Source organism: Puntigrus tetrazona, chromosome 1 (genome assembly GCF_018831695.1).
Source record: "Puntigrus tetrazona isolate hp1 chromosome 1, ASM1883169v1, whole genome shotgun sequence".
Taxonomy (NCBI): domain Eukaryota; kingdom Metazoa; phylum Chordata; class Actinopteri; order Cypriniformes; family Cyprinidae; genus Puntigrus; species Puntigrus tetrazona.
This window is the reverse complement of record NC_056699.1, coordinates 26907032-26929182: the sequence shown is the minus strand read 5'-3', so window position 1 is coordinate 26929182 and position 22151 is coordinate 26907032. Positions and strand designations below refer to the sequence as shown.

Sequence of the window (22151 nt, the reverse complement as noted above, 5' to 3'; positions counted from 1 at the left end):
GACTGCATTTCTCTGTTAAACACTGGTGAAAAAGACGAGAGAGCGTGTTAGAAATCAAGACGTGTATGGATTGGTCACAGTCACGTATGGAAAAATGTTTTATTGTCTGATAAAAATAACACTCTCAATGCTCCTAGTCAACAATCGAACGAAGAAAAGGTCAAGATAAAAACACAAGTAAATGCACGGTTAAGATACTACTATCCAAGCAGTCTTCAACAGAAACACTGCATTTATCAAAACTGAAAGCAACACAAAAACGTACAAGGTGTTTGGAGCCCTAATAATTCATCTTAATACGTTCATCCGGAGAAATCATATTTAGCTGGTGTTTTGTGTACAATTAAAAAAAAGTAATGTTCTGAGCTACTACAACTATTTTTAACTTTCCAATCTCACTATCATCATCTGATCACACAAATGGCAGGAAGAAATGCGTTTTCTTAAAGCACAGAAGCAAACATCAAACTGATTAATATGAGCGAGAAAATATATAATGAACAAACATCAAAGCATTAATTGTTCAGTAATTGCTGTTGTAATATATAGCCTCCTGATCTTCAGAGTGCTCTGTGTTTTCACAGGATCTCTTCATGTTCTAGAGAAGAAGAAAACATCTCCATCACTAATAAGATCTGATGTTCAACATCCACGAGATAAACAGCAGAGGAACTCACATCCAGCGTGTCGTATTCAGAACATCTGGACTTGGGCTCAAGGCTCATGTAGGCGTCTTCAGGAGACTCCAGCTGACGACAAACAATGAGGAGAGATTTCTTTCTCCCTCCAGAACTGACAGACAAAGACCAGAAGATCCATGAGGAGATTTACTCACCGGCTTACTGCGTCCTGATCCTGACGGAGTCACTCGCTTCCTGAGAGAGGAGAAGAAATGAACGTGAACACAAACTGACTCTGAATCTCTCTGAATCTCCTTCATCTTTTCATTCTTGTGCTGTGCTAAAAATCCTTTAATTAGTGGTTTCTGTTTTAAAATGAACAGTCTTTAAAAATACTTGGAGATTATGCTATCAGTAAAAATCTAAAATCTTTTTGTCAACTTGTTTTCTTTCAATTAGCATGAAATTAGGCTGAAATGAGCTTGATCACCTCAGGTTTGGAAAAAAGGAATGTTTGGGAAAATTTATAAAAGTATATTTGTTACTAATACAATATAATGAGTGTTGATTCTTACCTGATGAGTTTTATTACTACAGTAATGATGCAGATGCAGACGATCCCAGCCCCGACTCCAGCAGCTGCGTACAGAGCGGTTTTCTGAACACCTGAGTGAAGAGAAACATGATTTCACATGAAGCTCGTGACACCAGCAGAACTACAGGATCATATTAATACCTGCAGATGTTAAAGACACAGACGCTGATCTCCGAAAGCCAAGTTGATTCTGAGCCTCACAATAGTAGAGTCCACTGTGACTGGAGTTAAAGCTGGAGATGATCAAACTCTGTTCAGATCCAACAGCTGAGCTTTGATTCTCCTTAAACCAGCTGAAGTTCAGAGCAGGAGGGTTTGAGTCACTGCTGCAGATCAGAGTCACTGAATCTCCCTCCACTACTTCAGCAGAAGGACTGACGGACACCCGGACGCTCCGAGGAGGATCTGGAAATAGAGAAACATGTCAGACAGAGCATCTTCTGATGGGTCTGTAGTGACTGCTGCTGATATCTTGACGTACATCTAACACTGAGAGTGAGGGCAGCAGAAGGCAGATGTTTCTGATCTCTCGCTGCACAGCTGTAGTTTCCTGTATCTTCACTGTTGACCGACCGCAGCCACAGATGATTCAGGTTCATCCCTTCTGATAACTCCTCTCCGTCTTTATACCAGGTAAAGTCTGCTTTATCTGAGAGTTTACAGGTGCTTTTACAAACTAAAACAGGTGACTGTCCCTCAACGACCTCTTCAGGAATCTCCACTCTCAGATCTGACGTCATGAACAAAACATATATTTACTTGTGTGTGAAAGAACAGTATGATCTGTGGAATATTAGTCTGTACCTGTCACTTTGAGCTCAATCCCAGGATAACCATGAAATCTTTCTTTATCTACATCTGCCAGGATTCTGATGCAGTATATTCCTTCATCCTCATGTTTCACACCACTGAGATTGAGAAAGAAGAGGCCGTCTGTCCGGAAGAACTGAACTCTTCCTCTGTAATTTGGATGATTTAACAGATTGACTGGTTCTGCATCTTTAACTGGGTTTACAATCCAGAATTCATCTTTCACGTTGAGATGATTTGGGTGTTTATAACTGGCTGATAAATGTACTGTTGAACCCTTTAGAGCACATTTCATCATATCTGTGTACTGAACCTCCCATCTCTGACTGCAATTCACTGGAAAATATAAAGCAGATAAACACAGGATATGAAATGAAACACAGAAGCAGTTCTAAAGTAAGACACACTCGGTCATGATCTTATACTCTTATCCCACCCTGATCCTCTCCATATCCCACATTTTCTAACAGGTAAAAAAAACTCTTTACATGAACTCAAGAACGGCGTCAGTATTTCCAGGAAGTGTCTGATCTGTTTCTCGTGTAATGTACAGCACTGAAGGTTTTTCAGAAGAACTACAGAGTGTGAGAAACACGTTCCCATCAAACCGACGTTAAACACAGAAATACAGATGAACTGAACAACACTCATGTGTTTCTTCATTTGTGTGAAAATAAGATTTTGAGACTCACCAGAAATCATGAGCAGAAAAACCAAACAGAAAAGGCTGAACATTCTTCAGAAAGACTGATGAAATCACACTGATGTACTTAAAACTGAAGGGTGTTTGAAATGTAAAATATATTTGTCCGGTGTTTCTTAGATCTGCAGGGTTTGAGCGTCACGTATCAGTGACAGACGATCAGTGTTTAACTGTTTTTAACACATCCTCTCTCTTCACTTCCTCTGTCTTAAAGCAGAACGCTCCTCCTTCAGTCACACAGCACCGCAGCATATCTCAACTCAGATGTGTATCCATATAAATATAAAATAAACTTCTGAAAGAGAGGAGATCATTTGAAGGGAGATCATTTGTCTTCATGTGAGTTCTCAGATAAATGTAAACTCAACTTAATGTGAAACTCACACAAACTGATCGAATAAAACTTGTCCGTAGGGCAGCTTCCTGTTTGCTCTGGGTTTAGCACTAGATATGCGTTGCACGCTCTCCTGCGGCTAACAGTGTTAACTTAAGCTCCCACGAATCTTCAACAAGGAAAAGTGACGGGATTTAAAGAGCGCGTCTTTGGATCATAATGCATAGAAGCTCATGATGTCCTAAACTGAAAGGACTAGGCATCCCATTGCATTTTTCTCGTTGTTGAAAGGTACTTCTTAAATTGTTTGACCGTGTTTTTCACAAGGCAGTGGTGCCTTTATGGGCTGAATTAAACATTAAGCACACAGATGAAACAGACGTTTCTAACATCTCCAAGCTTCATCAAGCAGTCCAGAGGAATCAGATCAGCACCGGACAGCTCCCTCGTTGTGGATCAGTAGTGAACGCATGCTGTTATTGAGAATTACAGAGGATCAGATGGGGATGTTTTATTGGTTTTATTGGTTAAAACGATGCCACTATCCTCAACATCAGTGTTGTCTTGAGTTGGGCTCTTGACTCGCTTCTCTCCGTAGCAAGGCATACACTGCTGTAAAGCACAGAGATCAGTGTTACACTAAACAGATGTTAGCTGTAATTACTAATTATCATGAGCTGGCCCCGTTACATCCAAAACAACTTTTTGCCGTTTCATCAATATGTCTACGTTCTGCATAATCGACCCTGACAAACTACAGCATGCAAGAGATGTGCAGGATTGAACTAGGTATCGCAGTCCAAAATATCATTGGAGACCACTGATCTCTTTGATTTTTCTGTTTTCTGACAACTTGAACCCGGGGTCCCGAAACACAGACACAAAACACAACATAAGCCGCCATTCCGTGCCGAAACAAACATTTTCAAAACAGAATAACTGACTGCAGCGTGGTTTTTCAAGTAAACAAATACGTTAGCTTAGCATGTTTCTTAAATATCTGCACACATACTATAGCATTTTTAAGAAACACAAATAAATATTTGAACTCCAGAACTATTTAGACACAGACATTAAGAAGCAGCATATGAATCTCAACAATGGTCACAATCAACTGCTTCATACTGCAGTGCATGCTGGGTGACACCGCAGTAAAAACTCCCATCATGCACTGCAGTATTAAACATTATAGTCACCACTGTTGAGAATCACATGATAAATGTTCATGTCTAAAAGTCTGAGCCCATGAAGGACTTTTCTCCCTCAATATTGAAACCTTACGGTGGCGTTAGCTTGTGTTTTTTCTTTAACAGTCAAACGTAGTTAAAAATAGAAATTCTAGAACATAAATATTAATCAAGTCAGATGCAACTTATTTACAGCCACGTACTGCCCACATTCAGAGTATCTTATATTAGTTAAAGAATTTATCAGTATTTAAAAGACAATGGACACTTTAAAAAAAGGCTATATAAAGACTACAAGGCCCATAAAATCTAAAAATCAGTTCATACTTATTAGAAAAGATGAATTTTCTATTTAATTTCTGAACTGACCACCACACAGAATATGAAGAATATCAAAAACTTTAGGAGTCGCGGCAGTCCTTAAAATACCAGCTATAATATTGTCTAATGACCGTTATCAATAACTTTCAAGAAAATATTGAGACATAAAAAAATATATATATATATATATATATATATATATAGCACAAAAAACCAGTTCTAAGTTGCTGGGGTATATTTAGCAATATCTTGAAAAAAAATTGGTACAAATATGTTATTTTTAAAAGATATGAATTGCTTAGAATTTCATTTGGACAAAAATGAAACAGTTCTCTCAGTTATTAGGTATTTTTGAACACATTTTCAAGTCTCTGCCAAATTTTGTTTTACACAAACAATACATTAATGTAAATTATGATGTATAAATCTCAAAAATATGACCCTTATGAATAGTTTTGTGGTCCAGGGTCACATGATTAGCAGTGTGAAAAAATAAATCTAAAAATACAATAATGATAAATCCACAGAGCAAAGTCAGAGCCAGAAGAGCAGGACGCAGGGTTACACAAACAACACTACAGCAACATAATACAAACTAAACAGAGAACATGCTCCATGCTAAATAAATACATGACAAACAGGTGGTGACAAGCAACCAGATAATCGGGTGCACGGAGGTATGGGAGACGTAGTCCAGGACATACAAACAAAACTACAAAAAGGCCCACTGGTGGCTGTCCAGGGAATGACATCCACCGCCTGTGACAATAATTAGTTAATCATATGTCTTCATATGTAGCTTCCTGATCTTCAGGCTGCTCTGTGTTTTCACAGGATCTCTTCATGTTCTAGAGAAGAAGAAAACATCTCCATCACTAATAAGATCTGATGTTCAACATCCACGAGATAAACAGCAGAGGAACTCACATCCAGCGTGTCGTATTCAGAACATCTGGACTTGGGCTCAAGGCTCATGTAGGCGTCTTCAGGAGACTCCAGCTGACGACAAACAATGAGGAGAGATTTCTTTCTCCCTCCAGAACTGACAGACAAAGACCAGAAGATCCATGAGGAGATTTACTCACCGGCTTACTGCGTCCTGATCCTGACGGAGTCACTCGCTTCCTGAGAGAGGAGAAGAAATGAACGTGAACACAAACTGACTCTGAATCTCTCTGAATCTCCTTCATCTTTTCATTTTTGTGCTGTGTTAAAAATCCTTTAATTAGTGGTTTCTGTTTTAAAATGAACAGTCTTTAAAAATACTTGGAGATTATGCTATCAGTAAAAATCTAAAATCTTTTTGTCAACTTGTTTTCTTTCAATTAGCATGAAATTAGGCTGAAATGAGCTTCATCACCTCAGGTTTGGAAAAAAGGAATGTTTGGGAAAATTTATAAAAGTATATTTGTTACTAATACAATATAATGAGTGTTGATTCTTACCTGATGATTTTTATTACTACAGTAATGATGCAGATGCAGACGATCCCAGCCCCGACTCCAGCAGCTGCGTACAGAGCGGTTTTCTGAACACCTGAGTGAAGAGAAACATGATTTCACATGAAGCTCGTGACACCAGCAGAACTACAGGATCATATTAATACCTGCAGATGTTAAAGACACAGACGCTGATCTCCGAAAGCCAAGTTGATTCTGAGCCTCACAATAGTAGAGTCCACTGTGACTGGAGTTAAAGCTGGAGATGATCAAACTCTGTTCAGATCCAACAGCTGAGCTTTGATTCTCCTTAAACCAGCTGAAGTTCAGAGCAGGAGGGTTTGAGTCACTGCTGCAGATCAGAGTCACTGAATCTCCCTCCACTACTTCAGCAGAAGGACTGACGGACACCCGGACGCTCCGAGGAGGATCTGAACAGACAATCAAGTGTGTAATGACAAGCAGTCGCACTCGACTCAAACCATGGTTATTACTATTGTATTATTATTACTGTAGGCATTATTATTAGAAGCAGTGATACAAAACCCTGATCAAGAAAAACTCTTAGCTAAATTACATTTAGGTCTGAGAGTGATTTCAGCAGATGTGTAGTTGACAGTATGGCTGCTTATAGTGCAGGAATATCGTCCTCCGTCCTCCGGCTCGACAGACTCCAAAACAAGCATGTTTTCTCCATGATGTTGACTGTGCACATGGCTGTCTTTCCTCCAAATGTAGGTTGGTAGGTTCATGGAGGGGATGCATGAACCACAGACAAACAGGACCAAGTCTCCCACCATCACAACATCAGACTCTGTCTTTACCTCCAACTCCACGCCTGGACCAGAAAAAAGAAGTCTATGCTCAGCATCATCAGCGGTATCGCGTTACAAGTATTGTAATCAGATTACTTAACCCATTACTTTTTAAATATCCGAATTAGAGACAGAGAAATCAAGAGTTAGTGCATTTTGATTTAAAATGTATGTAAAACTGACATCTAAAAGACGTTTGCAGACAGCAGATGCTTTCCAGATCAAGAGATCTTTAACAGACATCTTGCAGACGTGCGTGTGCTATCTGGGATCGGTTGTAAAAGGTCTCGGTTCACGCCTATCTCTTTCGCCTCTCCGCTCACCTGTTACCTCCAGCTTGATTCCCTGATCGTTTGTCCAGTTTTGTCCGGAAGCGGCGCTCAGCACAAACCGGAAGATGCCGGAGTCACTTTCTCTCACGTCCCTCAGCAGCATCGAGCAGTTCCCAGCGTCAGGCGGCACGAACTCCACGCGGCCCTCAAACGCAGGGTCCTCGGAAACCCTGCGCCTCTGCCCCGGCGGCTTCTCGAAGAGCCATGCGGCTGCGCTCCCCTTCTCGCGTCCAGAAGTGTGTTTGCAGGGTATGAGCGCCGTCGACTGCCGAACCACACACATCCTGCTGACGATGTGAGTCACGTCACACCGCACACCTGGAAGACACACCAGAGAGTGCTTCATACTCTGCAGAGCGAGGTGCTATGGCATTGAGAAGAAGAACCCTTTCGTCTAAATGGTTCCATAAAGAACCTTGAAGGAGAAACACTGGTGGTCTGGAGGTTTTTACAGAGGGATTAGTTCATATATAATTTGCTCGATAACACACAATATTTTATTCTCCCAAATAAAACTGTTCTAGATATTTTCTGAATTATGGAGCGACAAAATAAAAGTTCCCTCTGTAAAAAAACGTTTTGTTCTAAAACAAATTAGCACGTATTTTATTAAATAAACTTAATATTTTAGTCAACTTGTAATACAAAAAATTTTGCAATTATCAATCTAATCTATCGACTAGGTTTTTCTTTGTACTCTTTTCACCGTGTCTCGTCTTTAGTGTAAAAAAAAGAGCATTTCGGCTCCATGATGAACCTTAAACTCTTAAAGGACTATGCGGGGCTCTGCAAGTGCAGAAAGCTGTGACCATTTAAACTGAAGTCACACAGGATGGTGTGCGAAAAGCTATTTTAAGCAGTGTTTTCAGTAAAGCAAACTTGTTTTCTGTTTATCGGAAAGCGGTCTTCAGTAAAGACAGGTGTTCTTTACCTGACCACAGGTCACAGATATGTTACCTTCGGCCATCAGAGAGATCCAGATGAAGGATTGAAGCAGCAGAGCTGGACACACCTTCAAGACATGAGATTCATCATGCAAATGTCTGATCTATCTGTCTCCACTGAAAATAATGACAATTAATGTATTCTGTTGCCATTATTCCTCAACCTTTTACAGAAATGTTCACAGCCTGTCCTTAACTGGCCATTAATTGACCGGCCTGTTGCTTAATGCTACATTAAAATACAGTAAGCTATTAAACATCTCAACAATTTCAACTAAACATGATTTCAAATGAAAAATATTACCATGATGCTGTAGTCCTCCAACTACGAATATTAAAGCAGCCTGTTGAAGCAAAGACAAACTGGTCTGAGAACTAAAGAGGTTCTCTTCCTCTGTGAAACTATTCAGGGAACTATATATCAACTCTGAAAGAAAAAAAATGCTGACCACACTCAATAGATGGTTAGGGAAATACTCTTTAGCTCTGAAGCAAGAGTACAAGGACTTACATATAACTTAAGATGAGTAGACTTCTTGTCCCTGAATAATATATATTTATATTCTCACTTACAAAAGCGGTCATTGGGGCATTAGCCTACGTTTTCTAAAGCTACACATTTGTACCACGGGGGCAAAAGTACCACCCCACACAGCTTTCAAAACTTTTTCTTCCTGGTACATGACTACATTATTAGGAGATGGTGAAAGATATGGGCTAATAATCACACATAGCATGCAAATGTGCAAATGTTTGTTGGCTCCGGAAAGTGCTAAAGGCGTCGCTAGTCTGTGAAGCACTTGTTTATAAGCTATACTTCGAGGACAGATTGAGTCTGCATTCGACAAAGCCTCACATTTCGTAGGTTTTAATGAGAAATTCAAACAACAAATGCCGTTTTGGCGCACTTTTTAATGTGACGTAATTTATTGCAGCCCCTTATTTACGACAGATTGCGACAGGCTTCTTTAACCGCTAAAGTTTCTTTTCTTTCTTTTTTTTAGCAAAACAAGTTTATGTGTGTGTGTGTGTGTGTGTGTGTGTGTGTGTGTGCGTGCGTGCGTGCGCGCGCGCGCCCTTGTTTCTCAAACTTCCGTAAACTCTCTCTCTCTCTCGAGTCAGTCATCATGTCCAACAACAACGCCAGCAGCAGCAGCGTGGCCGTAGCGCAGAAAGCCGTCAAACAGCTCAGACTAGAGGCCAAGATGCGACGGATTAACGTAAGTGCGCCGTAAACGCGAAGGGGTCTCGGTTTTCGAGGGTTTGCGGCTGAGCTTCACCCAGGGGAGGCGGACTCGGTTCCCGGAGGGCTGGGGCTCTGCTGAGTTCAGATGCGACCCTAAACGCGCCTGAGCCGGAGGATCAAGTCCTTCGGGTTTGTCTGACACCTGCATGCTGTGTTTGTTGGCGCTGAGCTCGAAAGGGCCGCGGTCCTCCGGGAGCTGACCCCCGGTTTAACCGGTTGGACTCACTGCTAGTGCTAACGCTAATCAACAAAATAGCACTTTAAACGCGCTTGCATAGTTTAAAGTCATGCATAGGCGACTAGTTTTTTTTGACCTTCGAGCTGCTTTTAAGGCGTTTCTACATGTTTTTTTTTACTGCCAGAAGCGTGTTTTGTGCTCAAAGTACAGACAACTGTTAATGTTGTTTTTCCTGCTCATTAATAATGTAAATGTATGCAAACGGACTCTGGTGGTGGTGTTCTGGTGCAGGGATGCTATCAGATTGCACTACTTCGTTGTACGCGTTGCTTTTAAGGATACTACTTTAAAACCTTAGTATCCCCCCTAAACTAAACTTTGTTTTTGTGTGCATTACTTCATGGTGACCCAGCCCCCAATATAAAAATGCCTTTTTTATATAATATTGTGCAATAATTTTTTATTTTTTTGTCAAAGTAGTGTTAACCAAATTTGTAAAAAATCAAACGCATTTATATACGATGCTCAGAAGCAATGACAGAACTCAGAAAAGCTTATTACAAAAATTATCCATATTTTGTCTTATGAAATGTTTTAACTGTGCACATTATGTATTAGCTAATTTGCATACATTTTCAGAACAGAAACCTGAACACACACACACACACACATATATATATATATATATATATATATATATATATATATATATATATATATATATATATATATATATGAGACATGATTAAAACTTTCTCAGGGGTGTGCACACAGTCCAGCATAGTGTCGTTAAACCTGTCGTCTTAATTGTAATGTCTAGGTTTCTCAGGCTGCCACGGATCTCAAGAACTTCTGCATGCAGAACGCCCATAAAGACCCGCTGCTGATGGGCGTGCCGTCCAGCGACAACCCCTTCCGGCCGCCCAAGTCCTGCGGCCTCCTCTGAACCACTGCTGCCTGATCGCACACAGGTCCTGGCCTCCTCAAGATGCCTTCGTTTTACCTCCGCTTGCTTCTTCGTGAGCTTCGGCTGCTCTGCAGTGAATGGGTGCCGTCAGAATGCGAGTCCAGAACGGCTGATTAAAAAAAAAAAAAAAAAAAAAAAAACATTGCAGTAATCCACGAGCTGTCTTGTTTGTAAGAAACGAATCCGTCCTTGGACTCGTCCTGACGGCACCCATTCGCCGCAGAGCAAGTGATCCGCTCCCATGAACAAACTCATCTACATAATGGATTGCAAATTTTCAATTTTTGCACCAGTCCTTTTAAATATACTGATGTCTATATCATATCTGTTATTTCAGAGCGGGCGAAGCGTTGCAGATGATGTGACTGCCTTCAAGCGTCTGTCTCTACCTTTACACTACTCCATAAAGACCTCCTGGAGCACTACACACACACACACACTACTTAGCATAGCAAAAAAAAGAAACGTTTCTACTGGTTCTTCGCTCTTATTTCATAGCTGCACAGATGCTGTCTGTTCGTATGAACTGTATTATAAGTAATAATATGCTGAATGTCCACTGTATGGTACCACCGACTGTAAAGCCCCGTGTTTCGGAAGCAATTTTATGTACCTTTTTATGTATTTGTAATGCGTATTTTACGAAAACAAAAAGACTTCCTGGAAGACTGAATGAAGTTTACCCTGGTTTACGTGGAAGGAATGAACGAGTTAAACTATTTTTCCTATCAAAAATGACATTTTTCTACTGTAGCCTTTTACTAATTTATGGCCAGCAGGGTTTGGTTTGAAGATCATTGTGTCTTCAGCGGAGCACGTGTTAGATGTCTTCCTGTGTCTGACGCTGGTTTGAGGTCTGGATTAACGACCTGAGGAGTTCAATCAGGTGCGTCTGATGAGAAAGACGTTCAGTGTGTGTGCTGCTGAGGAAACCCTGATCACCTGCTGCATTAAACCCCTTTTTCCCTGTTTCATTGACTTTTTGCTGAACTGACTTTTAAAATAAAGTTTTATTGATCAATACCTGGTTGTGTCACCATATTTTGATGGAAGTGTGTTGGGTATCTGATAGACACAGCTGCTGGTAAACAGACTGATGAGATGATTGAAGGAGAAACCTGCTGGTGCTTGATTAAAGGAACCAGATTCACTTGAGCTCTGTAACAGTCAGTGTGAACCTTTTCTGCTCTGGTAGGTCATACTATTTATAGTATACTAATATTTGCATGTGTGTGTGTGTGTGTATATATATATATGAGTTTTACCAAGTTAGTAGATGTCAGTTACACAAAAAAGCCAAAACCAAGCTAGTCTGTTTTGCTGCTAAAATAAATGACTAGTTCTAGTTGATTTTCACTGAAAAAGAAGAGTATGTTGTATTGGATGCCAGTGTCTCGTGAAGCAGTGGTTTATGATCTTGCGCTGCTTCACAGTATCTTCAGGGTCTGGGTTTATGGCACACAAACGGGTTGCAAGATCCCCAGGATCCCAGAGGAGAGCTCCGGACTGCTCAGGTACACACACACACACACACACACACACACTCTCTCTCTCTCTCTCTCTGTCTCTCTCACTCACACACTCACACACACGTACGTTGCGTTTGCATATTTTATGGGGACTTTCCATAGGCGTAAAGGTTTTTATACTGTACAGACTGTATGTGTTGTTGTCCTACACCTGAACCTACCCCTTACAGGAAACTCCTGTCAATTTAAAATGTTCAAAAAAATGTAATCCTGTATGTTTTATAAGCTGGTTTCCTCTGGGACACTTTTAGATCCCCATAAGGTCAAACTTGACTGTTATTCCTATCCTTGTGGGGACATTTGGTTCCCATAACGTGATAAACACCAGGTGCGCGCGCACACACACACACACACACACACGTACGAGGCGCAGGCTGAGTGTGTGTTCTTCTGTGTGTGTGTGTGTCAGAGATCCTGAGCTCGGTGATTCTGTGTCCTGATGAAAACACTCGGAGCTTCTCACACGGGATCTCCAGAGACCTCTCCAGCTCTCTACAGGTGAACAACCCCCTGAACCTCAACATCTTCATCTCACTTCAGGCTGGGACTTTACTAAATATTAGGTGCTTATTTTATTCCCTAGTCCCCATTACTATACATGCATTCATTCACTGCCTTTAAATTCTATTATAATTAAAATTAAATGTTGCCTTTTTTATTATTGTGTGTGTGTGTGTGTGTGTATGTAACTTCATAATTAACATTTAAATTGTAGATTATTAGATTTTTGAGACCTCCTGGAAAAAGGGAGGAGTTTTTCAATTTATATAAAAATTCCTAATCACTCTTTAATTGTCATGATTATATCGTGTTTATGCTATATTTCTGAGACCTCCTCAAAACCAGTACATTTCAAGGGGTCTGTCACCAACAATATGTAAATATTGTTCCCATTTAACATTTGTTATGATTATACATTGATATGAACATTTTCTTATATTTTAGGATGCAAGAAGTCGCTCATGTATTTTACTTCGTGTAAAAGCAGACCGTATTTTCTTTGACAGGAGCAGCTTCTAGAGAAGGACCTCCACATCTCCAGACTGCAAGATGCTCTGAGCTCTGAAAGAGAAAAGGTCGGTCTCTTATGTGATCCTCTCTGTGAGAAGACTTGAGCGAGTTACTGATTTCAACATAACTGCATCTTAAAGAACATCCTATGAACATGTGAACATGAGTAAATCATATTGAAATGAATGGTTAAAATCAAACTTTGATGCTCTTTATCTTCTACTTAGATTTTGAGACTAGCCTGGATTTCACAGAGAGGGTCACGTGTTCATATTATGTCTAACTTGTTCTGTAATGAGGGGAGGGGCCACAGAAGAAACCTTCTTCGTGTTTACTGAAAGTGTGCGTGTTTATGCTAAATTGTGGGAAAAATTGATTTCAAAAATAGTATGTTTAGCTGAGTAAGCAATGCAATGTAATTATGCAAACTAGTTTTCTGTGGGAAAGGGGTAGAATTTATGAGAAGTCTATTAAAACAAACTCTGTCTCTCTGTCTCTGTCTCTCTCTCTCTCTCTCTCTCTCTCTCTCTCTGTCTCTGTCTCTCTCTGTCTCTCTGTCTCTCTCTCTCTCTCTCTCTCTCTCTCTCTCTCTCTGTCTCTCTCTCTGTCTGTCTCTCTGTCTGTCTCTCTCTCTGTCTCTGTCTCTCTCTCTCTCTCTCTCTCTCTCTCTCTCTCTCTCTCTCTCTCTCTCTCTCTCTGTCTCTCTGTCTCTCTCTCTCTGTCTCTCTCTCTCTGTCTCTCTCTCTCTCTCTCTCTGTCTCTCTCTCTGTCTCTCTCTCTCTCTCTCTCTCTCTCTCTCTCTCTCTCTCTCTCTCTCTCTCTCTCTCTCTCTCTCTCTCTCTCTCTCTCTCTCTCTCTCTCTCTCTCTCTCTCTCTCTCTCTCTCTCTCTCTCTCTCTCTCTCTGTGTGTGTGTGTATGTAGTGCGCGCGGCTCCAGGTCCGCTGTCACCAGCAGGGAGCGGAGCTCAGACGTCGAGAGCAGCACATCCAGCGCATGAGAGAGAGACTCACAGATAGACACAGACCCCGCGGCGCCTGTGAGACTCGATCACACACACAGATTTCATTTACTTCTTGTATAAATTACATTGACTGCTCAAAAATACGATACAGGAATGTTGCATGCTTAATTTTTAAGATGTCGTTAGACGCTATGGTTTTCTGTCATAAATATGCCAAGATTTAATATCAAAAACTTACTTCCTTAGTCCTCTTCCCATCACTGACCGCAGTTCTGTCCTTTCTGTATTTACATATTTGCCCTTGTTAAATTAGTAATTTATTGTAAATGAGAACCAGTGCACTATTGTTTCTATTAGACTTATAATGTATACTATACACAAACTCCTTGGAGTGCATTACGATATAATTATGTAACTCTATAAATGCTACCTAGAAAAAAACATTTCACATTATTAGGACAGTTTCACTGCGCAATGACTTCCTGATATTTCCTATCAAAAGCCATGGAGATGATGAACGTTCTGCCGAAGCGGACCGGACGGAGAGAGCCTGGCTTCAAGAGCGCAAGGGCTGATGGGAGGTACGTCGAGCCCCTGATCAGATACAGATTACTGTATGCCTTTTTATGCTCAATGAGCCCTTTGCGTCCCCCTTCAGGACGGAGGAAGCTCTGCGTCTGCTGTTGGACCGGAGGGAAGCCGAGCTCAGGGAAGCCATGAAGCTGCGACACGGCCTCACCACACTACTGCACATGCTCAGAAATAACATGGAACAGGCGAGAAACACAACCGTGCGTTTACAGATTAAGCTCTGCTCATCGGGGGTGTGTCTCGCATCTAAATATTTTTAATTAGACGCTACAAGACGTCAGCAATGCAGAACCAGAAGAGGAGACGGACGACGACGCTCTGGTCCAATCGGAGCGGTGCCTCGGTGATCATGTGACCGGAGGTGTGGTCCAGGAGTGGACCCAAGTCCAGAAGAGACTCAGGGAGCTCGTGTCAAAGAGTAAGGACAGCGTGTTTGAAACTGATGGGTTGGAGGAGGTCTTGCTGGCTGACTCGTGTGTGTGTGTGTGTGTGCGCGCTCAGGTGCTTGTGCTCGGGGAACTGACCAGGAGAAGCTGCTGGCTCGTCTGGAGGAGGAGCTGGAGCAGAGCAGACGGCTGATCCGAGCGCAGCAGCACTTGCTGCAGGTCAGGATCCAGAGCTGAGCTCACAGCTTCTGTTCGGGACGGTTTCTGGAACTCTCTCTCTCTCTCTGTTTGTCTCTCTGTCTCTCTCTCTCTCTCTCTCTCTGTGTCTCTCTCTCTGTCTGTGTCTCTCTCTCTGTCTGTGTCTCTCTCTCTGTCTGTCTGTCTCTCTCTCTCTCTCTCTCTCTGTCTCTCTCTCTCTCTCTCTCTCTCTCTCTCTCTCTCTCTCTCTCTCTCTCTCTCTCTCTCTCTCTCTCTCTCTCTCTCTCTCTCTCTCTCTCTCTGTCTCTCTCTCTCTCTCTCTCAGGACAGTGTGAGCGCGCCCCTCCCCGCCGTGCTGGTGGACTGCTACTATCTGGAGGAGTGGGAGCGGCTGCAGGGCCACTGGGAGGAGCTTAACAGGCAGAGGCGGAGCTTCCAGCAAGAGAGGCAGGCCTTCACTGAAGCTGCTATCCGATTGGGTCACGAGGTCAGAATCATGAAAACTTTTTTTATTTTTTTTTAATGCGTTTAAGATTTTTAATGATGCACATCTCCCCACTGGGACTAGGGGGCCGCAAAAAAAGTTCAAAGTTACTGGAAAGACACAAATGACTTTAAAATCTGCTAAAACAACAATAGCAAAAAAATAAAAGCGCAATTAATTTATCACCTCAAGAGTTTAAATTCAAGATGTATCAAGAACTTTTCTGGGCATGATTTCTAGACCAGAAAGTCATGAGGATTGGTATAAAAAGATTATTTATTTATATACGAGTTGCATAAATAATAATGGGTGAATCTAATTCTGGGTGTTTCAGAGATGTGAGTTTGAGCAGCAGAAGGCGTCCCGTTTGAAGGCAGACTTCTTCGGTCTTTCTCCTGTCAAGAAGACCTCTCAGTGGAACAGGAGAGAAAGCACAGCGCTCAGCGACCTACGTACACACACACACACACACACACACACACACACACAGCTGTATATAGTGTGATTAGTAGTGCTGTAACATGATCTGTGTGTGTGTGTGTGTGTGTGTGTGTGTGGGTGCAGCTGTACCAGAGCAGCTCTCTCTGTCTCCCTGTACCACGCCGTCATCTGAGGGGTCAGAGGTCACGCCGGGGTCCCGTCTGAACACGGTCATGACCCCCAACACCCCTGAGCTGTACTCGGCTCTTAAACTTCCCTACTACAGGTCTCATATCTGACACCGTCCCTCACACACGCCTCGTTTCAGAGCAGCTTCACTCAACGGTGTGTTTTCTGTCTCAGGTCAGAGCGGATGCTTCAGTCGCCTGATGAGTGCAACCCGGACTGGCCCTTTTAGTTCACACGCTTCAGTACCATGAGCTGGAAATAATGTTGTTGTTGTTTTTGTATTTTCAAAGATGCATTTGAAAAAATAAAAGTATGCCATATAGAATTGTGTTGTTTTCTATCTCTTGCACATTAGAATATCTCACCCATGCACACATCATATCAGTAATTGCATTTATTCTTTTGTCCACTTCAGCTGAGACCGGGACTAATTGCCACAATGCTTATGTTTACACTACTATACTTGGCTATATTCCTCTGGGGTGTTTTTTTTTTTTTTTTTTAATGCTGGTTTCAATTTGTTAAAAATCTTGGACAGCCTGAAGTACACTTATTTTTTTATTATCCTATTTGGAGAGGTCTAGCACTACATCATTTTGCTCGCCATTGGATCCCCTGCAGTGAATGGGTGCCGTCAGAATGAGTCTAAATGGCTGATTAAACTCATCACAATAAGCAATAAGTCCATAATTCATAATTAAACTTCATCCAGCGACTGGCACCCATTCACCGCAGACGACCTGGTGAACAAGTGACGTAAGGTCATTTCTCCACATCCGTTTCTATGAAGATACAAACCATCTATAGCTTGGATCTTGGACTATCTGAATTAACTCTCACTTTAAAATAAGAATATAATTTCCACTGTACTTAAATTAGAATATTATTTAAACTATAAGATGTGGATATAAGTAACTTTTTTTTGCATTAAACACTTGATGCATATTAGTTTTACATTTTTGCACTCCCTAACTTTCCACAATATTTTAGATTTCAGAAACACTGTTTTCTCCGTTAGTGACGACTTACCCCATATAGTGTTACACCAGCAACTCCAGTTTATATTAAGCATCCTTACTTTATATCCGTCTCACCTACCAATCGTTTATGTTTCAGAGGATCCTCGCGTCCTAATTGGTCTCCCGCCGTGACGTCCGCCCTTTAAAGCCCTCGCGTGCTGAGCGCGTGCCGCACGAATGCCATGGCCTTTTCTCTCCTCCGCTACATCTTGTCGGCGCATGGCCCCATGGAGTCCGGAAATCAGGACTTTCAGCCCTGGAGGGATTACATGGGTCTGGCGGGGATGATCAGAGGGATGCAGCGAGACGCGTCCCGTGACACCGCCGACGCCGCCGCCGCGCTCCCGGAGTCTCCAAGCGGCCCGACGCGCGCGCACGGGACGCCGACGACGGAGAAACGAGACCCGGGACGCGGCGAGAGCAGCCCCGCCGAGAGGTTCTGCAGCTTCTGCAAGCACAACAGAGAGAGCGAGGCCGTGTTCACGTCGCACTGCTTGAAAGACCGCGCCGGGGCCGTGACGTGCCCGTACCTGCGTCAGTACGTGTGTCCTCTGTGCGGCGCCACCGGGACCAGAGCTCACACCAAGAGGTTCTGCCCGCTCGTGGACCAAACCTACACCTCCGTGTACGCCAGATCCACCTGGTGAACTGTTTCTTACCTGAAGAACACCTGGCCGCGGCACACGAGGACATTTTACGAGTGTTTTTAGTCAACTTTTAAATTTGAACCGTTCGATCCGTAATGGCTTGTGTGTTGGTTTGCATGCATGCGCGCGCGGGTGTGTGTGTGCGCGCGATTTTGCACTGGTTTGTTGGATTTTTGCACTTTTTTTTTTTTTTTTTTTTTTTTTTTTTTTGTCTTCCTCTTGTGTGCAGTGTTTTTTTCCCCCCCCACTCTTTTCCTTTTGGTGTTTGAACAAACCTGCACACAAGCCAGCAGGCTCGCTACAGCACGTGCAAACTAGCAGGTTAATTTTACTAAAAAAAGAAAACATTTTGTGAAAATATAAACGATTTTAATGTTATTTAGATGTTTTGTTTTCTCTCTCTTTTTAAAGCTGTCTATATTTTGCGCTATTTAACAGCCTCCGTATTCTGTTCATCAGGTTTTGTTAACGTGGCGTAAAAAAGCTCATGTAAATTGGTTTGAGACAAAAAAAATGAACAATATAACGGTGTTCGGTGTCCTTTTTGTAAACGCATATACTAATCATAGCACTATGATGTTGGTTCAATTTTTTTTTTAGCAAACCATGATTGCACAGATTCAAACGGACAGCAACAACCTGAAACAGTCATTTTATTTATGCAGAATGAGTTCTGAAGGACAATACAGACATACATTTATGACCAGAACTTTGAAGACCTGTTGCTAAGGTTACAACCCTTCAATCTAGAGGTCACGCTCCTCTATTACAATGTTTACTGTTTAGCTTGAACCACCTGAAAAAGTGTTAGCTTTGGTTTGCTGTGCATGTTGTGATTTTGTTCTTGGCAGGACTTCTAACAAGTTGAACTGAACTGTTGTGAACCAGTGCCTGCTCTCTGAACTCATCAGTGGAAATTATTCAGTATTCTTTCTCTCGTCTGTTTTGTATATCATGCAGTAAAACACATTCAGAATCTGTTGGCACTATGCCTATATTTTTGAGTGTGGAGCGGAGGTTTTTGTCCTTGTTGCCCGATCTTGCTGCTTGCGTCCATCAACAACTGACTGCAAGAAAAAATCAGAATTAGGGCTTAAGGTCGAAACCGTTCTCTACCGTTATATTTCATATAATAAACAGCGCAAACCACACAATCAGAGTTGCGTTTAAGTGCTCACAACCAGTCCTGACTTACTTGAGAGAGGCGACATCTCGGATTAGGTCGCGTACGAGCTCTGTGGCGTCCTCCAGATCCCAGGAGGCTTCTGAGATGGGGAGGTCCTCCAAACTGAGCACATCAGAAACGGTGAAGAGGGACAGATACACCTCGCGCTGCGCACTAAAGTCTGAGATTGAGCAGACCTCCAGTAAGGTTCAGAGTCGACGGCTGTCTCACCTCAGAGGAATGTTGTTGAGCTGGGAATCTGTCACCGAGTGCATGGACATGGGGCTGGAGGGGTCTCTGGGGCTCTCATGAGGCTCTTGAGCGCCAATCACTAAACTTGCACGCTCTGTAAACGACTGAGGACACGGCCTATGACTACAAACCCTACGCTGTTTAATGTAGACTTACACAAAGCTATCTTACAGAAGTCACGTGGACTCCTTTCACGGTTCTTAAAAGCACTTCATCCTGCAATACATCTTAAAATGTGTTTTTTTTTAAGTCGGGGGTGTCCAAACCCAATCCTCAAGGGACGGCGTCCTCCGGAGTTTAGCTCTGACACAGTTGCATGGATTCTAGTGCAGGGTTTGTCAAACTCAATTCCTGGAGGGCCGGAGCCCTGCGGAGTTTAGATTCAACCCTGCTAAAACACATATGCTATGCGTGTCTGAAGTACTTGATTAGCTGGATCAGGTGTGTTTAATTAGGGTTGCATCTAAGCTCTGCAGGGCTCCGGACCTCCAGGAACTGAGTTTGACACCCCTGCTCTAGTGAGTCTGAAGAGCTTGATTGACTGCTCCAGGTGTGTTTTATTAGGGTCAGGACAGTGGCCCTCCAGGAGCAGGTTTGGACGCCCCGTTTGAAGCGTACTCAGAATAACTCACGTGCACGTCTTCATGATGGCCACCCGGTGGAGCTGCAGGCAAGGACACGCTGTTCTTCTCGGCACCCTGAGTAAAGTGGGAGGCCTCACACTTATTTTCCGTTGCGATGGTCTCTGTGATATCAGTGAGCTCCAAACACCGTTCACTGGCAGAGACGTCAGCCTCATCGCCTCCTGCTACAAGGTCTCCTCCACATGGTTTAGCGAGCTCCAAAGCGGACGCTGAGGCTACAACAACCTCTGCTTGAGCTGCAAGCAACTCCTTGCAAACCTCTGCAAAATCTACAGCGCCAATCTCGGTGGTGACCTCATGGCTATCTTCTCTGATGTTGCTTTCAGCAGCATTGTGCTCCATGCATGCAGTGTCATATTGCTCGGGAGGGTTTAGATCATCGGCATCAGGACGGTACGACGCTGTATGATCAGTTTTATGAGTAACAGGCTCCTTTACCATGCACTTGTCTGGTATCCGAAGTTCATTCCCGCATTGCACATCAGACTGCTCCTGCTCCTCTTGTAAAGGTGCACCCTGCATTGTGCAAGAGGTTGAGATGGAGGGCACTGGAACTTCTGAATCAACAACTCCATTTTCGTCCTGATCTTCATTAGTAACTTGCCCCGTCTCATTCTCCCTCCATCCTTCAAACACCTTCCCTGTAGTCGCCTGTTCCACGAGCATCTTCTTCCTTTCTCCAAACCTACACATTCCCATCCTCTTTCTTATTTTCCTCTTTACTAGAGGATCTGTATCTTCTGCACCTATCTCCTCCACCATGTCTGAAGGCCCTAACTGTTCCTCCACCTGGGCTTCGGTGGCTGTATTCTCCTCGCGTGACGACGCTCTCTCGGTCCGATGCTCATCCGATGGTAACTCGGAGCCGCCGTCTCCTGGGATTTCGCTTTCTTCAGCATCTAGCCCGAGCTGATCTACATTAATAGCGTTTGTATTCAAAGGTGTAGAGGGAGTGTTCTCCAGTTCTGGGGTTTGTAGTGTGATTGCTGAAGTTTGCTCAACGCCTCGAGAGGCCTCAGGTGGATTTCCAAGCTCATCGTTATCACCAAGGCTTGTTTTCTCTTCCAAGGAACAAGGATCTACAGGGAATTCAGTCGTCTGAGTGACTTGTGATGTGCTCTGCCCAGGCTCATGCTCATCCAGCTTGCCTGAACACAGTGCATTGTGGGAATTTTCCGATTCTGGTGTCAGAGTCTAAATATTAAGGTGAGGAGTTAAGTGAATGAAAAAATTAAATGGAAGCGTAACAGCGTACTGTAATTTCTTCAAACTGTTGTCCTACAATGTAATCGTGAGAGAAATCACCTGATTGTCATCTTCAGACTGGTTTGTGCTTTTCTGTCGTTTTCCTCTGGGCTGTGTCCTTTTAGGGGCTTTGAACTCTGATAAAAGACATTTAACCACATAATTTTATTAAAAATATAAATATGTAATATAGCTTCAGGTTAGCTGATGTGTGTGTGTGTGTGTGTGTTGCATTACCTGTTGATTTTCTTTTGCCCATTGTTTTAGACAAGATTCAACTAAATGAACAAAAGTTCACACGTTAATGGCACACTTCACACTATTAATTCACAAATTATTAATTTGCATAATTTTGATTGTTGTTTGACAGCATTAATTCAAAGCATTAATCATGCTCTTAATCTACAATTAAAGTTTCTGTTTACATAATATGTGTGTGTGTGTATCATATATATATATATATATATATATATATATATATATATATATATATATATATATTACGTAAACAAACGTTTATTTTGAATGCGTTTGACAACACTAACGTAGTTTAAATGTATTAATTCTTTCTTTTGTAAAATGTAAAATTCCTTCTTCTTTTTTTTTTACTCTATACCACTTTTAAAATCAAACTAAATTCTAAAAACCAATTCTAAACCACATTTCAAACGAACCGTTTAAAACCAAGCGCGCGAAACATTCGTGACGCTCCTCACGGCGTCGTATTCACATTCTGCGCTTTTCCTCGTAACTCTCACGAGATAAATCATCACAGGGTGTAAAATATGCTTTTTGAAAACGCGATACGAATTAAACGTCCGTCCGTCGACGCCCTGGAGGCTGAAGCGCAGGTCTCCGTCCCTGGGCGTTCCCGCGTGCCGTAAAGCGCGAGCCTCTGTCGTTGCTATGGGAGACCTG

General features: G+C 42.5%; 6 protein-coding genes across 12 annotated transcripts; 3 read left to right on the top strand and 3 right to left on the bottom strand.

Moving 5' to 3' along the window:
* Positions 1-85: 85 nt before the first annotated feature.
* Positions 86-2894, bottom strand: zgc:172106 (uncharacterized protein LOC100136844 homolog). Of its 2 annotated transcripts, none has more exons than XM_043243462.1 (8): positions 2718-2894; positions 2020-2361; positions 1697-1945; positions 1357-1620; positions 1196-1286; positions 836-875; positions 678-749; positions 86-598 (listed from the first exon to the last, which is right to left on the bottom strand). In XM_043243462.1, the coding sequence occupies exons 1-8, from the start codon at positions 2758-2760 to the stop codon at positions 524-526; spliced, it is 1176 nt and encodes a 391-aa protein (XP_043099397.1). In that variant the 5' UTR covers positions 2761-2894; the 3' UTR covers positions 86-523. The 2 variants fall into 2 exon arrangements, with proteins under 2 accessions (XP_043099397.1, XP_043099465.1); XM_043243530.1 differs by having other exon boundaries at positions 1417-1620.
* A 1962-nt stretch (positions 2895-4856) lies between these two features.
* On the bottom strand, positions 4857-9045 carry si:ch211-286b5.6 (sialoadhesin). Of its 3 annotated transcripts, none has more exons than XM_043223663.1 (9): positions 8405-9045; positions 8114-8168; positions 7148-7474; positions 6587-6847; positions 6177-6440; positions 6016-6106; positions 5656-5695; positions 5498-5569; positions 4857-5418 (listed from the first exon to the last, which is right to left on the bottom strand). In XM_043223663.1, the coding sequence occupies exons 1-9, from the start codon at positions 8405-8407 to the stop codon at positions 5350-5352; spliced, it is 1182 nt and encodes a 393-aa protein (XP_043079598.1). In that variant the 5' UTR covers positions 8408-9045; the 3' UTR covers positions 4857-5349. The 3 variants fall into 3 exon arrangements, with proteins under 3 accessions (XP_043079598.1, XP_043079670.1, XP_043079720.1); XM_043223735.1 differs by having other exon boundaries at positions 6237-6440; XM_043223785.1 differs by lacking the exon at positions 8405-9045 and having other exon boundaries at positions 8088-8145.
* Positions 9046-9153: 108 nt separating this feature from the next.
* On the top strand, positions 9154-11514 carry si:ch211-286b5.5 (uncharacterized protein LOC100003596 homolog). Its single transcript, XM_043224501.1, has 3 exons — positions 9154-9320; positions 10345-10495; positions 10829-11514. Exons 1-2 carry the CDS (start codon positions 9228-9230, stop codon positions 10468-10470), a joined length of 219 nt encoding a protein of 72 aa, XP_043080436.1. The 5' UTR covers positions 9154-9227; the 3' UTR covers positions 10471-10495; positions 10829-11514.
* Positions 11515-11567: 53 nt separating this feature from the next.
* On the top strand, positions 11568-16580 carry si:ch211-286b5.4 (afadin- and alpha-actinin-binding protein). 3 transcript variants are annotated; one of them, XM_043223173.1, is made up of 13 exons: positions 11568-11682; positions 11925-12005; positions 12430-12518; positions 13028-13096; positions 13954-14068; positions 14496-14574; positions 14652-14784; positions 14849-15002; positions 15086-15189; positions 15494-15655; positions 15987-16104; positions 16211-16358; positions 16436-16580. In XM_043223173.1, exons 2-13 carry the CDS (start codon positions 11945-11947, stop codon positions 16488-16490), a joined length of 1287 nt encoding a protein of 428 aa, XP_043079108.1. In that variant the 5' UTR covers positions 11568-11682; positions 11925-11944; the 3' UTR covers positions 16491-16580. The 3 variants fall into 3 exon arrangements, with proteins under 3 accessions (XP_043079108.1, XP_043079202.1, XP_043079281.1); XM_043223267.1 differs by having other exon boundaries at positions 11570-11682; positions 16217-16358; XM_043223346.1 differs by having other exon boundaries at positions 11571-11682; positions 14652-14769.
* A 786-nt stretch (positions 16581-17366) lies between these two features.
* Positions 17367-18125, top strand: nanos3 (nanos homolog 3). Its single transcript, XM_043224264.1, has one exon. The coding sequence runs from the start codon at positions 17463-17465 to the stop codon at positions 17925-17927; it is 465 nt and encodes a 154-aa protein (XP_043080199.1). The 5' UTR covers positions 17367-17462; the 3' UTR covers positions 17928-18125.
* Positions 18126-18171: 46 nt separating this feature from the next.
* On the bottom strand, positions 18172-22110 carry si:ch211-286b5.2. 2 transcript variants are annotated; one of them, XM_043223009.1, is made up of 7 exons: positions 21908-22104; positions 21471-21511; positions 21294-21370; positions 19977-21182; positions 19324-19448; positions 19123-19215; positions 18172-18994 (listed from the first exon to the last, which is right to left on the bottom strand). In XM_043223009.1, exons 2-7 carry the CDS (start codon positions 21490-21492, stop codon positions 18898-18900), a joined length of 1620 nt encoding a protein of 539 aa, XP_043078944.1. In that variant the 5' UTR covers positions 21493-21511; positions 21908-22104; the 3' UTR covers positions 18172-18897. The 2 variants fall into 2 exon arrangements, with proteins under 2 accessions (XP_043078944.1, XP_043078979.1); XM_043223044.1 differs by lacking the exon at positions 19324-19448 and having other exon boundaries at positions 19123-19273; positions 21908-22110.
* Positions 22111-22151: the final 41 nt, after the last annotated feature.